This window comes from Panthera leo, chromosome C1, assembly GCF_018350215.1.
Source record: "Panthera leo isolate Ple1 chromosome C1, P.leo_Ple1_pat1.1, whole genome shotgun sequence".
In the NCBI taxonomy this organism is placed as follows: Eukaryota; Metazoa; Chordata; class Mammalia; order Carnivora; family Felidae; genus Panthera; species Panthera leo.
Genome location: NC_056686.1, coordinates 141,146,031 through 141,162,308, shown reverse-complemented (window position 1 = coordinate 141,162,308; position 16,278 = coordinate 141,146,031). Strand labels below are relative to the sequence as shown.

The following is a 16,278-nucleotide window of genomic DNA, read 5'->3' as shown; positions in this document are numbered from 1 at the left end:
GCTATTTTTTAATGTTTACTTATCTTTTAAAGTTTACTTATTTATTTTGAAAGAGCACGAGTGGGGGAAGGGGAAGAGACAGAGGGAGAGAGAATCCCAAGCAGGCTCTGCATTGTTAGCGCAGAGCCCAATGCAAAGCTTGACCTCATGAACCATGAGATCAAGACCTGAGCTGAAGTCAGATGCTTAACAGACTGAGCCACCCAGGCGCCCTAAAGTTTGTTTATTTTTGAGAGAGAGAGCTCAAATGGGGAAGGGGCAGAGACACACACACACACACACACACACACACACACACACACACACACAGAAGCTGAAGTAGGCTCCAGGCTCTGAGCTGTCAGCACAGAGCCTGATGTGGGGCTCTAACCCAAGAACCTTGAGATCATGACATAAGCCAAAGTCAGACACTTAACTAAGCCAACCAGGCAACTCTATAGTTATTCTATTTGTGATGGCCTATCCAGTTGAATTTCCTGACTTATGCTCAGTCATAACTGCATTTATACAGGCACACTTAACCCACTCTGAGGATAGCCACATGTACATTTAAGTTAAAACAAAATTTGAATTTGACATGTTTGTCCAGCTTAAGCAATAGCAGTAGACACAGAATAAACCCAATGTGTGTCAGTCAGATTTCACCTACATTATGATTTAATGGCTACCTGACTTTGGTGGATTAACTTTTGTAAACTTCATCTTATAAAGTGGAAAATAATAAATATACTCCTTATGGGACTTATAATTAGGATTAAATAAGAACATATGCAAAGAGTTCAGCATAGCACCTGGCAAATATTGAGCACAATTATCTTAGACATTAGTTAATTATGATAGATGCTTCTCTGATTGCCCTATCTGCCTCATCTTCCCAGATAAATTTTTATTTTTCAAATAAAATGTGTGAAAGTGCATGTAAATCAGTTCTAAATAGGAGAACCTCATTTAACTTTTCCTCTTAAACAAGTGGCATCTTGAAGTATTAGACCAGTATAAATAACTCCTTACCATATATTTGATGTAATCTGAGGTAAAATGATATCCACTGGAGCCACACAGTTCACCAAAGCTGGGTAAACACTTTCTGCTGGACACGGCACAGGTTCTTTAGCCATTTCTGTAATCTTAGAATAAATTTCAAAAGCCGTTAAACAGAGGTCACCTGACTGAACATGAAAAATAAAGTTGCATGAAAACTAAAGCACTTCTTACTAAACACTTCTTTGAGCTCTTAAATTTAGGGCTACGTGATCCTGAGGACAGAAATCCTTTGGTTGAAGTGGCATTATGCTAGACAGAAGAAAGAAGAGAAAAAAAAAACTCACTCAGAACCCTAGAAACTCTAATTTTATAATTTTATTACTTAGATTGCAGTAATTTCCTAAAATTTTGAGAAAATGAAAAAATGTAATCAACTATTACCTAATCAATTACTTGCTGTCTTACTGTCTCTTCCCATTCTTCGTGTTTGCTTACCATGTCACAGACAAAACAATACATCCAAACCAAAGAAATTTTGTTCTTTATTATTTTTAAGACAAATTATACTTAACTCATTTCTATGCCTGAATACATATATGCATATTTCAAAGCCTACAGCTTACCTTAGATTGTGTAAGTGAAGTTTTAACACTTTTTACTGTGGGAGAATTATTTGAAGAATGGGATCTAACGATAGAGCATCGCCTATCAATGTCATCTGCCAATCCTGCTTGGTATATTGGATCTGCAAAGGAGACACGGCGAACCTGAAAACACAGGTCATGTTTTTATTTAACATAATTAAAGTTAAAAAAAATTCACACCATAAATTCTCATTATCAGGCCTCCCTGAAATAGAATGTGGGTTTAGAAGCTTAATTTACTTCAGTAGAAGCCAACTGCACATTGCTGTAGTTCTTCCTAATGGCTGCTTTCATAGATATTACTTAATACCACAGATCATTCCAATCATCCATGTTCTAAATAGTCTCTACATAATATATACCAACAAAGACTGAAACAGGGACAGTGGCAGAAACAATGAAATTGTATGCAGCAGTTGAAATTGTATCATCAAATTCTACTCACTTTGTAGGCTTACTACAGTAACTTAAAAAAAATAAGGTAAAGAGGTAGAAATGGTACTAACTGGGCTCTGGTGTGTCTTACTAACCTCTGTTCTAAACTCTTTGAGGATACCAGAATCACAGCAACTGAGTGGCAATTTTTGTCTTTCTTAGTCCCAGCATGAAGTCATTTTAGCTTCTACTAAACTCTTATGATGTGTTCATTCATTCAGCTATTTGATATAAATACACAATAGAGCATTTATGCCATTAACTATATATATATAGCTTCCTCACGTTATGAGCAAAACAAAAAAACTATCATGAGAAATCCTCATATATATATATATGTGTATATATATATACATACATATATATATATACATACATACATATATATATACACATATATATATATATATATATACACATACATACATATATATATATATATATGTATGCCCAAGAATGGGCAGATTCTGTATGTATTTGCTATAGGAAACTACAATGTCTTACTGTTGCCTACATAAAAATTAAATATGAGGTACTATCAAGCAAAACATAACTAGTTAACTTTTATCACCAATCTAAAATATATATACAGAAGAAAAATAAATTATACTGAAGAAAAAGCATTCTATCTTCATACTTTTCAAAGACTTCTATGGACAACTTAATTAAACTTAAGATACTTACAAAACACACACACACACACACACACATACATACACACACAGCCTCAAAATAAAAGCAAAGCAAAACAAAACCAAAAAACTGAACTGTCAGTGTAAGAATTTTTGGTGTATTTGAGAAGTCTTCACAATGTCCTTGCTAAAGGCAAAATTAAGTATATCTTAGGTCTATAAAGCATGTTTGTATATATAAACACACATATTCTGCAGTAAATGGCAGATTCAATTTTAAAGTTAAAGAATGCTCACATACCTTTTCAGAACTTCTTTGCTAAGCAGAGGACAAGCTCAGCTATGTAAGCATGTGTAACTTTTCCTTTTTTAATTTATTCAATCAACAAACTATGTGTAAGTTATAGGGTCAGGAGCTAAATCAGATACACAGATAATCGATTTTCACAAACTAAAGGAGTGACTTTAGTGAAGATGGGGAAATAAAATTAGAAATGCAATCCCATCCAGAAATTGATAAAGGCACAGCCTGAGACTTTTTCGTTGTAAGGTCTGGAAATGAGTTTATATAAACACTTCAATGTGAAACAGACCATACAATGTCCTACCACACAGTAAATGCTAACTAAAGCTGTTTTACCACCATTTCTAAATGCTTCCTCATGTTATGAACAAAACAAAAAAATTATGAGAAATCCTCACCAATTCTGCAAAAGGTGAAAAATGTACATGGCTGAAAATCTTCAGTGTCCTCAAGTAAAGACAGATCTAAGTCCCCTTTTATCAACACTTTTCCTTCTGCCTGCCCTTTTCCCTAGTCACCTTGGTAAACATTCAAAAATAAGTGGCCTAATATTCTGTCATTCAACAGGTGTCACTGTATGACCAAAATACTCAAAGTAAATATGGGCTAATTAATATTCAACCTCAATTCCCCTACCTTGTGAACAGGTGACGATATCTCATCTTCATGTGGTCTTTTTAATCCTCTCTTTAAAATGCTGGTGGATGGAGAAGCCAAAGGAGACCAGACACAGCGTGTCTGCATGCCACTAGGACTGCCATTTGCTGATAGAAGTAAAGGATCAAGTTCCCTTAATTTTTGAGGAGATGCATTATTGTCTTCTGTTATTAGTTCGGAGATGGCTGTTTCAGATGTCAGAGACTGTGAGGTTTCCTCCACTTTCTCTGAAGTATGGTGAATTTCTTGTAAAATTTCATCATTCCCTTCTACCATTTGATTGTCATCTAATGTTGTTTCTTCAGACTTACTAAGTTCAATATTTGCTTCAGTTTTATTAGAGTCCACCTTTCCTTCTTCAATACTCATCTCAAGGGTGTTGAAAACAAAGCTGTCGATTCCCATAGTCAATGTCTTTGTATTGGCCTGTACAAGCTTAGTAGATATTTTAGTCGTCAAGTCCCCATCCTCTGTTTCACTGACTTGGTCAGCTTCAGCATTTACCTCACTAATCACTGTCTCTTCATAATTTTCCATTTTAGCATTCATTTCTTCAGATGAGTTTGGACTAGATTCATCACTTCCTTCATCTAATTCCCCAAGTGCTGTTTGTTCAGGTATCTCTGCCTGAGCACTCACTTTTATAGGTGTGGTATCATCAGAATAACCAATACCAGAATTAAATTCTTTAGTTACTGTTTCTTCGGCATTCGGTTCTTCAGCTGCCTCTGCTTCAGAGTTATCACATCTTTCACTGTTTATCTCCATTACCTCTTCTTCAAAAACAACAGTTTTGGCATCCTTTTGTTCAGATAAGCCTGCTTCAGATTGATCACTTTCTGTATCCAATTCAACAGCTTCTACTACTTCTGGATTAAATATTGCTTCAGCTTCACATGCATTTGTTTCAACACTGGCAATGTTCTCTATTGTTAGTTCCTTCTCCAGGACAGCCTCTGGCTTTTCTTTGTTAATCTCCAAAGTAGAATATTCCAGTGAATTATCTCTGGAATCATCTAAAGATGGGCCAACAGTTTTACATTTTTTATTGGACGGCCCTTGGCTCTCAAGAGATGTTGCTTCTGCAGAATTCGTATCACAAGTTTCTTGTTCAAAATTCACTACTTCGGAAGGAAGAGGGTTTTGGACAGTATCTTCTTTGAACTCAGTCTCAGATATGACTAACGAATCATTAACAGTATCATTCTCCTCCTTGAGACCCAAATGAAAATTCACAGCATGATGCTCATCTGAAAGTTTTACCTCCGAGTACAGATTAACTTTAGAAGTTTCTGATACAGGTACAGCTGTTTGCATGTCTGTCTTTTTTGTTTCAGTGACCTTTACATCGTAATTTTCCATATTCTTTAACCCAATGAGTGACTTTTCCTGAGGTTGTGATTTTTCTCCACAGCACTCACAACTTTTAGATCGCCTTACCCTCCTACTTCTCTTATGTTGGCATTCAAGTGTTTGAGAAGATTTTTCAGAAAGCAAAGAAATGTCTGATGTCCCTATTTTTGAAGATTCTCCCACACTGTTATTTTCTACAGAATCTCGTTTTTGTAATCTCTTACTGGCATTTCTAGTCCTGAGATTTGATTCTGGCACTGATGGGTTTGAAAAAGAATATTCTGCACACTTGTTGGTTTTGATTTTTCCCTCGTAAGTATTTGATACGTCATCAGAAACCTGCAATAAATCTGAAGATACTGTAGAATCTTCAAGAGTTACACTACTCTCATCTTTTTGTTCACAAATCTGAGACTTTATGTCTCGGTCTACGTCAGAATTTGCTTTACAATCAAGTGTCTGGTTTTCAATGTTTATACATTCTTGTTTTACCACTTTCTCTTCTTGATCTTCAATGTCAACACTATCGCTGCTTTTGTTTTTCCATTTTCCAGATCTCTTCTTTTTAGAACCTTCTTCTTTTGCCTCAGAACTATCAGATTCTGAGTTTTCAATGCTGGATAGTAAACCTTGGGATGCTCTTCTTGTTTGATACCGTGTTCGTCCACTTACTGGTTTTTCAGAGGACTTTTCTGCAATGTCCTGAGCACCGTCGCCCTCAGATTTAATATTCTCAAGGTCTAGCTTTCTTTTACTTTCATCAATTTCAGCATTAGTGCTGGTTTCCCCAAAAGTCTTCTCATGTAAGTTAGTTCCTTTCTCTACATTTTCCTGCACAGTTTGTTCAGAAATCAGTTTTTGCTTAAGTAACAAGTCATCTTTTACCTGCAATGGGCTCTTCTGAAGAGGTTTTTCTTCTTCTTTACGTCTCTCTTTTTTTTGATTATTTTCTTTCTCTTGGCTGTCAGTGGTGGGCTCTGCTATTTCTGAACGTCGCCTTGACGATCGTCTAAGGGTTTTTTGGCTTGGAGTTATCTGAACAGTACTATCGTCATCTACTATTTGATCTGCTGGTGTTACAGTTGGGGGTGTATTTTCTTTGGATTCTAAATTAATTCCTAATGTTTTGTCTTCTACAGTACTGTTTTCTAATAACACTGCATTTTCTATTGTTGGTTTAAGCACCGTATCCTCATACTCCATTGCAGATTCAGAGAGATGAGTATGGTTATTATCTAACATACATTCTGTCTGATTAAGCAAACCAGGTTGGTTATTTTCTAAGGCTACCATTCCATCAACAGATTCCTGAGTATTTTTCTCCTGCTCAGATCTCATTAAGAGCTTAGACCTTTTATTCCCAGTTTGTTCACCTTTACTCGACTTTCGGCTTGATCTCTTAATTCCATGCACTATTTTTTCAGAGTCAGATTTTACAAGAGCTATTTCTCTTTTCTTTGTTTTTGATGGAATATCTGTTTTACTCATGTTTTCCTGGTTATTTTTCACTGTAACAGTTGATGACATATTATTTAAGGGAGATGGACTAAAAGGTCTATTTTCTGAACCATCAAACTTCTCCAAAGTAATAAAAGTTTGCCTCCGACTTGTAGGCTGTGGGGGAGTTCCAGAAATGATGACATTAGAAACTGAGCTACTGTTGACACCAAAAGTATTTTCTGCACTAGATGCATATTCAGTTGGTGTTTTCGTTGATGAAATTAAAGCTTTCTTTCTGGCATCATTATTACTGCTCAGTATGTCTGCGCTGGTTTCTTCAATAGAACCACTCTCATTATTTGAAAGGGAACCCTTTTCAGGATGTTCATCCATACCACAGTTTTCTGTGACATCTTGAGGAATGACAATGTCACTCTCCATTTGTTCCTCCTGCACAGAAAAGCACACACATATATAGATTAGTCTGCAAATAAGTCTGACTTTGTGAGGATATCTTAGTATAAAACTTCAGTAACTCAAAAGGTAACACTTGACTTTCAATATTTTGCAAATATTCCAAAGGTGGTGGTGGCCACCCGTTAATTTGTGTTTCTAATTATAAATATTTAAAAAAGCCAAATATATTTATTTTAAACACACAAATACCCACAAATACAATGACTACAATTCTGCCAAAGTCTGCCAATAAGAGTTAAGAGATTATGCAATACATCTTAAAATTAATACACAAGACTTCATAATGGAATGGCAATTCTAAAAACCCTAAAATATGAAATACCAAATATACCTTAAATATCACCTTGGAATCTTCCTTTGATTTTTCAGTTAAAGTAGGAACTTCCCTGAAATAAAAATGTGCAAATTAAAATACTGTTTTTAAAAATTTTATTTATTCTTTTTAGAGAGAGAGAAAGAGAGTAGGGGAGAGGCAGAGAGTCAGGGAGAGACAGAATCCCAAGCAGGATCCCTGGTGTCAGCTCAGAGCTCGATGTGGGGCTCAAAACGAGCTGTGAGATCATGACCTGAGCCAAAATCAGAGTCAGACAATTAACTGAGCCACCCAGCTGCCCATAAATTACTTTTAATTAAAAATTAGAAAACCAGTTACTTCAACATCTTCCATACTTACAAAGACTCTTCAGGAGTATACTGAGAAAACAAAGTATCCTGTGAAACATCCAGGTTATTATACATGGCAGGAATATCGCACCTAAAAAAGATCTTACATAAGTAACTTCAAAATGCGACATTTCTACAATTAGAAATTAAACTTAAAACTGTACATCTAATTGTCTTTTAAGAACAATATAAAATCAAGGCTTAGATGCTTATTTTCCATGAAATCATCTTCCCTATCCTCTCCTCCAACAATACCTCCATTAATGATTCACCTCTGAATTCAGAAATATTTGGTACGTAACTAAGTTACCATATGCATTATGAAATGCAACCATGTATGGCACATATTTTCTGGCATTAAAATACAGATTTTACATACAGTACCTCAGTTCTAAGCAGAAAGTTATAATTGCTGCACGACATCTAAATGTGAATACAGAATATCTAATTCAAGATAAAAGGACTACAAACCTCTTTGTTTTGAGTACTTCTTTCTGATGTTCAGTTAGTATTCTTTCCTTTGCTTCTTTTCCTTCGGAAGGTATAAACACAAAGTCGACAGCCTTTTCTTCTTCCAAAGGCATTTCACTCTTTGTTTTTGGAGAAGGCGACTCTAATTTCAACTGCAAATTTTAAAAAAGCAAACGTACCAATCTCTCTTCTAGCCCTCTAGAAAAGGTCTTCAATAATGACTAAGAAGTTTGAAATTCAAATCTATATGATATCCTTGGTTAATAATTAGTACAATGTCGCTCGCTTTCATTCTACCTCTAAAAAAAATTCGGAAAGTAAAAATTATTACACCTTTTTAAAAAGTAGGCAAGTTACCAACAAAGCACAGGCAAATATGGTTTTCAGGACAACATATGAAAATCAAATGGTTTGGCAAGAGAGTGTATCACCAGCTCTCAAGCTGAAGCATAAACTAGTCAAGTAAAAGTTGCCAAAAAAATATGCACTACAGACCAAGAACACTGCTACTGTTACTTTTACTATTTTTCAATGCAAATGTTTTCATTCTATATCATAGTTGCTACCTGACTGTATTGGAGTCATTCCTTAAAACATAACATTCTTTCATTTTGCCAAAGGCCATGGTTTCAAGACTCCAGAATATCCTTATTGGACGTCACGGAAGAGACAATTATTGTCTGAAGATCAGTTGACTGGCAACTAGTTAAGATTATGAGTTTTAGATTTAGATGTCTTACCTCTGTGTTCTCTTTTACCAGAAGTTCTAAAACAGTCTCTGATGCTACCTATTCTATAATTATTCATACCTATAGTTGATTCCATTTCAAGGAACTTAACGGATTAACCATACTTAATGGATAGGTGCCTGAATTAACTATACTTAATGGATGCTACATATTAAACAGACTTAAACCTCAGGAAGAATGAATCATCTCCCAAAGTTTCTAGATTTCCATGCTATCCTAAGTTCTTTTAGACCAAACTCTCTAATTCTTCTTTAATCCTTTTATTTAGCCTTTAGTAGCTTTTTCTTCCAATTAGAAGTTATACATTCTCAAGCTACCATATAGTCTAAAAGTTCTATTAAATAAATTTTGGAAAAACATACTTGGCCTGGTGGTTTCATATTTTCTTTCGCATCCTTTGTTTGTGCCAAAAAAGAATCTCTTTTTCCACTTGATTTTCTTTCCATGCCACTTATCTTCATATTTAACTGTGAATTCTCTGTCTGTTTTATTAAAAATAAAACAATTAAAAAAATTTTTAACGCTTTTGAGAGTGAGTGTGCACGTGCCAAGTGGGGAAGGGGCAGAGAGAGAGGGAGACACAGAATATGAAGCAGGCTTCAGGCTCTGAGCTGTCAGCACAGAGCCCAACACAGGACTCAAACCCACAAACCATGAGATCGTGACTTGAGCTGAAGTCAGAAGCTCAACTGAGCCATCCAAGCGCCCCAAAATTAAAACTGCTAAAAAGTACAAATGCTCTACTTCTCCTTTTCATGCTTTGAAAATTCTAGTGTAATAAATGCTCATTTCAAATATTAAAATTCTTTCTCATTATTCAAACTTATTAAAGTCATGTCAAAGAAAAGAGCCATTGTATAATTCAACATCAAACAGATTTGACATTTCTAACCTACACAGCTCTTGTGCACCATTTTTAGAAATTTTATAAAATCTGAATGCTTTGAGAATTTTACAAATTCTAAGAATAAGATACATCACATAAACACTTAAAATGAATCAAATTACTGGACTCAAAGACCCTTCCAATTACTGAAAATATTTCTAAGAAGAAAAATCACAGCCATGAAACTTTAAACATCATACAACCAATTAGGTATACATGATTGGCCAAGAACTAACACTAGAGTACTCAGTTGGCCATTAACTTTTCTCTTACGGGTTCTAAACAAAGAACAGCTAGACTCCATCTGTTGTTGCTGAATAGAAACAAAGTTGTCTAAGAATGTGGTACCTTGTGGACATGCAGTACCCATGTCTTTACTCCTTGATCCTCAGACAGTAATTGTTACTGGCCAAAGTACCCTGGTTTCAAGTGGGTGTGTGACAACAAATATGTGTTTTTCTGACAGAAGGAATGAGGGATTTGATGGAAAGAACTGAGAAAAATGAAGGGTAGCTCTTGCTTAGACATGGACCAATAATTATTAGTTTGGTTTATCTGAAGTAACACTTAACCATGTATTATAATAATTACAACATTTGCAAAGGAATATATATGAAATGCCATAGTTCAAAAAAGATAATTAATGAACAAAAACCAGACTATTTACATGAGAATCTATGGTGAAATTTAATACCCTTAAATCATAAAAGTATTTCAGGTCAATGGGCAACAAAAGCTAAAATAAATGAAATTCCATCGAATGGAAAAACTTTTGCACAATGAAGGAAAGCATCACCAAAATGAAAAGGCAACCTACTGTATGGAAGAAGATATTTGCAAATCATACTTCTGATAAGGGGTTAGTAAACAACTTAATATTTCTAAAAATCCCAAATAAAAAATGGGTAGAGGACTTGAATAGGTATTTTTCCAAAGATATACAGATAGCCAACAGGCACATGAGAAAATGCTCAACATCACTAATTATCAAGGAAATGCAAACAAAACATGAGATATCACCTCACACCAGTAAAAGTGACTATTAATGGAAAAGACAAAAAATAACACGTGTTAGCAAAAGTGTGGACAAAGGCGAACACTTGCACTATTGGTGGAATGTAAACTAGTACAGCCACTATAAAACACAGTATGGAGGTTCCTCAAGAAATTAAAAATACAACTACCATACAATCCAGCAATTTTACTTCTGGGTATTTGTCCAAAGAAAACAAAAACACCAATTTGAAGAGATGTGCACCCTCAACTTCACTGCAGCATTATTTACAATAACCAAGATACGGAAATAACCTAAGTGATCAATGAAAAATAAATGGATAAACGGATAAAGAAGATATATACAAAAAAAAAAAAAGATATATACACATGATGAAATATCACTCAAACATAAAAAGGAGTGAAATCTTGCCCTTTGTGACAACATGGATTAACCTAGAGAATATTATGCTAAGTAAAATCTCAGACAAAGCCAAATACTGTATGATTTCACTAATAGGTACAATCTAAAATATAACATGAACAAACAACACAGAAAAACTCAAAGACAGGAAACAAACTGCTGGACACCAGAGCAGGGATCAGGTGGGAGCAAATGAAACAGGCAAAGGGGATTAAGAGGTACAAACTTCCCGTTATAAAATACACGAATCAGAGCAATTGGGTGGCTCAGTTGGTTAGGCATCTGACTCTTGATTTCGGCTCAGGTCAGGATCTCAAAGTTCATGAGATCAAACCCCACGTCAGGCTCTCCACTGACAGTGTGGAGCCTGCTTGGGATTTTCTCTCTCCCTCTACTCCCCCCCGCCCACACTCTTTCTCAAAATAAACATATAAAAATAAATAAATAAATCATAGGGATGTGATGTACGGCACAGGGAATAGTTAATAATACTGTCATAACTTTGCAGGACAGATGATAACTAGACTTATCATGAAGATTGTTTCATGATGCACAAAAATATCAAATCACCAAGACGTAAACCTGAAACACAATATTGTAGGTCAGTTACACTCAGATTAAAAAAAAAAAAGTATTCAAGCCAGACAACTGAGGTTATACAAAAATCCTGTATTATGATGTTCTTATGTTCAAGTTTTACTTAAGTCAGTAACATATTTTAGGTTTTTGTCTTTAAAAAAAAAATTTTTTTTTAATGTTTAATTTTGGCAGAGAGAGAGAGAGCGAGAGAGCGCGAGCGAGCATGAGTGGGGGAGGGGCAGAGAGAGAAGGAGACACAGAATCTGAAACAGGCTCCAGGCTCCGAACTGTCAGCACAGAGCTCAACTCGGGGCTTGAACTCACAAACCGCGAGATCATGATGGGAGCCAAAGCTGGACGCTCAGACTGAGCCACCCAGGTATCCCTAGGTTTTTGTCTTTTAAAAAATTACACGAAAATGGAATAAATGAACAACACTGAGAAATAAAAAAAATCCCAACTTACTCCATCTGAGTATGGGCCACTGGATTCCTCCATAAATTCAACATTTTCCAAACCAGGCAAGAGGAGCAGAAATTTCTGTTTGGCTTGTCTTAATATTGGTCTTTAAAAAAGTACATAAACATATATACCTTGAGTCAAGTAATACTGGTGAATACCAACGACATGTTAATAAGGACACTTTAATTACAATTTTAAAGTGACAAAATACATCGAGTTTAAAGACTTTCTCTATATACACACACAACTAGGAGAAATGTAGACAGTACATTTAGTTTCTTTGCTACATTCTTCAGTTCCCAAATTCTCTTATTTAAAAAGTTTCCAAATTTGTATCATACAAAATTTTCAAGCAGGAGTAGACTTTTACATTAAATACCCATGTACACATCACCCAGATGTAATAACCGTCAATTTCTTGTCCTTTGTATTTCTTTTATCAAGGAAAGTTTTAAATTGCTTTTTATGTTCCTAAAACCAAGGTTACTCGAAGGACCAAAGTAAACCAAATAAAGTTTAGTAATTACCACATCCTCAAAATAACATTTCAATTGAGGAATCCTCTGCAATGATTCCTCTAAGAAAAATTCATTTTAAAACAAATATCAATTTACATATCACAGTAACTGTATGAAATAGGTTATTAGCATACTTTAACTCTTCAGGATAAGTCAACATCGTCACTTTAGCAAATGTGGCATTCCAGAACTGAGCGCTCTGTTTTCGAATCTGTTTATTCTTGTGCAAAAATATTATGCATAATAATGGAGAGATCTGTTCAAGAAGTTCGCTGTCATAAGTTCCAGTGTAGCTGAAGTGCAGACAAGAAATTATCTCTCCTAATAGCTTTTCTAACTAGGAAAAAGGAAAATTTTGTTAGGATAACATTTGGAAATGTGCTTTTAAAACAGTAAAGATAAAAGCACAAAGAATTATACATTAAGCAACTCACAACATGCTACCACTTCTTCAATTTTTACAATTCAAATGGTTTTTAAAACACCTATTTCCTTACATACAGGTTTATTATATAAACTGACAAACTGTCAGGTGAAATTAATTATTGATATAAGATTTGATGTCAAGCTTATTTTCCATTAACAGAAAAAATTGTTTTCTCATGAACAGAGATTAACAGCTGGCTACACAAGTTTTACCTATAAATACTCTCCTATATAAAGGGATAAGAGTTAATAAGGTCTATGAATTTAAAGCAATGTTATTCTTCTTTAAAAACTATCTTGTGAATGTGTCCATGTCATGTTATTAAATGCCTATTAAAACTGAAAATATATAAACCTTTTAAAAATCAGAAGTATATGTAAGGAAGACAACTATCTGAACTCTAACATTTTTTCTTCATGAAGCTATGTTTTATAGACAATTGTCTATTTTTACCTTGTTGCTCATACAACTATACACTTTAGGAACTTCATCAAGCCTGGGAAGAAAAACACAAAAGTACCACTTACATTTCAGAAAGTTAAGCCTAAAAATACATAATGCAGCCATAAAAATGAGACATGTGTAGTGATTTTAAAAGGTGCCCCAAATCTTCATCTAAAAAATGTCAAATTACCAAACATTAAGCATGAAACAAACCTATCTTTAAAAAAGTAGTCCAAGAAAAACATCTGGAATAGACCTCAAACTACTAATACTAGTTTACTTGTTATTGTACCTTTTTTAAAAAGCACAAATTATTTTTGATGAAACTTAAAGACTGAAAGACATACAAAAAGTTGATGTATTTAGGGTTCTACTTTGTACTTTGTAAAATTTGTTCCTGAAACTTTCTTTATGAATATAACTTTAAAAAGATGGACAATTATGATTGAACCACATAAGCTTGACAGAAAAGACATCAATGAATCCTTTCAAGCTGCTTTTGAAAAAGTATGCTATTTGGGATATTTTCATGGTTTTTTAAAGCAATGGTTGCTTCAATTCAAATGTAAAGGATAATGTAAATTAAAATAAATTTTTACAGGATAATTCACAAATTTAAATGTGTATACCATTTGGACCAACAATTTAACTTCTAGGGCCTTGTTCTGCAGACGTAGTAGGAAATGAGGACACTGATGTGTGTACAAATATGTTCAACTATAATATTGTTATGAGTGAACAGGCTGGAAAAACACGTATGTCCACTAATAAAAAATTGGGTACAAAGTTTCATGGAACGCTATGGAGACATTAAAGACAATGAGATTCTTATATGTATGGTGCAAAATACATACAATATTTTAAGTGCATGCCATATACTTAATGGCAAAGTAGCAGGTCAAATATGCTACATGTAAGTCATACACTTAACAGGTGTATTTATTTGTATTAAGAAATCTAAAAAGAGATGTACTAAATTGAAAAGGGGGGTTGAGGGGTGCCTAGATGGCTAAGTTAAGTCTCTGACTAGCGCAGGTCATGATCTCGTGGTTCATGAGTTCCAGCCCCACATCAGGCTCTGAGCATCAGCTCCGAGCCTGAGCCTGCTTCAGATTCTGTGTCTCCCTCTGTCCCTGCACCACGCACACTCTCTAAACATTAAAAAAATTTGTTTTTGAAAAGGAGGGTTGAACTACCATACAAAATTAAAAACTCACAATTTCTACCTCGTTTTATGTATGATTTGAACTATCTTTTTAACAAAAGCAGAGTATATTGTCCTCTTCACTAAATTGTAGATTACCATTTGTAACCACACGCTGCTAGGAAAATGACCAAAGTTTGCTACCTATATCCAAGACGCTTAATTTAAAGCTATTAAGTCAAAAAACACTTACTTTGAGTTTTCATAAAATAATGCCAGAGGTCTTGATAAAGTTGCAAATATTTTTCGGATCATAGAAGGCAAAGAAATACGTCCAAGTACTTTGGAAAGAATACTGGTGACTGAGTTGCCAACAGTGAGGAGAGTATCAGAATGTACTTCCTTGAAGCTCAGAGTATGGAAAGAGTAGATCACTTTCACAGTAAGTTTAAATAAAGAAGCCAATTTCCCTAAAGGTTCTTTCTTCTTTTTGGACCAATCTGAAGGTCTCTGTGGTGCTAAGATAAAATTGAATTTATTAAAAAGTCAAGTACTTTGAAAAGTGTCATTGTACATCTTTACAATTTATCTCATTTCAATGACAGATACTGTACATCTCATATACGTGTTTCTGTAGAATGATACTCAAAATTTTAAAATGATATGCCATTATTGGATATACACCATTACAACCGTATCTTTAAATCAGAAGCAGAGACAAAGGAAAACTATTTGGCAGATCTAGAAGAATTCCAGAAAAGTGGGTGTCTTTTCTCTAAAGAATTATAAAACGCATTTCAAGTTTTTATATTCTCTGAATTTCAACTAATTCGTAAGTACTAAATTATGTAAGTTCCAAAACTAAATTTTAAAATTCAATTTTTAAAACAAAATTTCCCTTAGAAATTATTGCTTCCTGTATAATAAACTGAACCCTACAAATAACATTAATCAAATCACAGATCCAAATCCTCAGCAAGAATACAGGAAAAGCTTAAATTTAAAGAAAAAGATGTATCTTAAAAGCACTGTCCGACACTCCTGTTTACTATTCTTAGATTCTGCCTCTCTTCAGATACCTACCTACAGGGATGAATCCACTTTGTCAAAAAAACAAAACAAAAAACATAGTCCGAAATTACCCGTTTCCCTCAAAGAATCCAGTCTCTAAAAGTAGAATAGCTCAGATTTAAGAGAAAACTCTCCTTCTTCCCTAGAATCTGTTTCCCAGATGAATATAAATTAGAATCGTCCCCCAGAAATTCCAGGCCAGGATGTTAAGGCTGACTAGACAGCCCATGAGTCAGGCGACACCTATCCCAAACCTCTACTCAAGAGGATCAAAAAGCAGTGACATCTTAGTCACAATGACTAGACCTTGGTTTCTAAATGCCATCTTCAGCAAAAGGAACCATGTTTCTTGGAAATATGTCTGGTTCCAGGCTTAAGGAGGGAGAAGTAGTACAGAATGAGCCTGATTATCTTATGCCAAAGTTCTCAAAAAATAATGGAAACACATGAAATGGTCAAAGAGGCCAACATGAGCATAAATATTAATAGCAATGAATTATAAACCAATGAATAACAGAAAC

At 34.6% G+C, this 16,278-nt stretch overlaps 1 protein-coding gene across 6 annotated transcripts in view; it reads right to left on the bottom strand.

The window, feature by feature from the left end:
- Positions 1-16,278, bottom strand: part of RIF1 (replication timing regulatory factor 1) — a 68,248-nt gene that overhangs the window by 2,669 nt on the left and 49,301 nt on the right. For 5 of the 6 annotated variants that reach the window (XM_042948759.1, XM_042948761.1, XM_042948760.1 and 2 more), the window contains 12 exons: positions 14,940-15,204; positions 13,552-13,594; positions 12,806-13,008; positions 12,157-12,256; positions 9,172-9,291; positions 8,061-8,212; positions 7,600-7,680; positions 7,258-7,312; positions 3,636-6,899; positions 1,608-1,751; positions 1,216-1,293; positions 1,012-1,127 (listed from right to left, as the gene is read on the bottom strand). In XM_042948759.1, coding sequence (XP_042804693.1) covers positions 1,012-1,127; positions 1,216-1,293; positions 1,608-1,751; positions 3,636-6,899; positions 7,258-7,312; positions 7,600-7,680; positions 8,061-8,212; positions 9,172-9,291; positions 12,157-12,256; positions 12,806-13,008; positions 13,552-13,594; positions 14,940-15,204 — 4,621 coding nt within the window. The remainder of the gene's footprint in view (positions 1-1,011; positions 1,128-1,215; positions 1,294-1,607; positions 1,752-3,635; positions 6,900-7,257; positions 7,313-7,599; positions 7,681-8,060; positions 8,213-9,171; positions 9,292-12,156; positions 12,257-12,805; positions 13,009-13,551; positions 13,595-14,939; positions 15,205-16,278) is intronic. The other variant, XM_042948762.1, reaches the window with a different exon arrangement.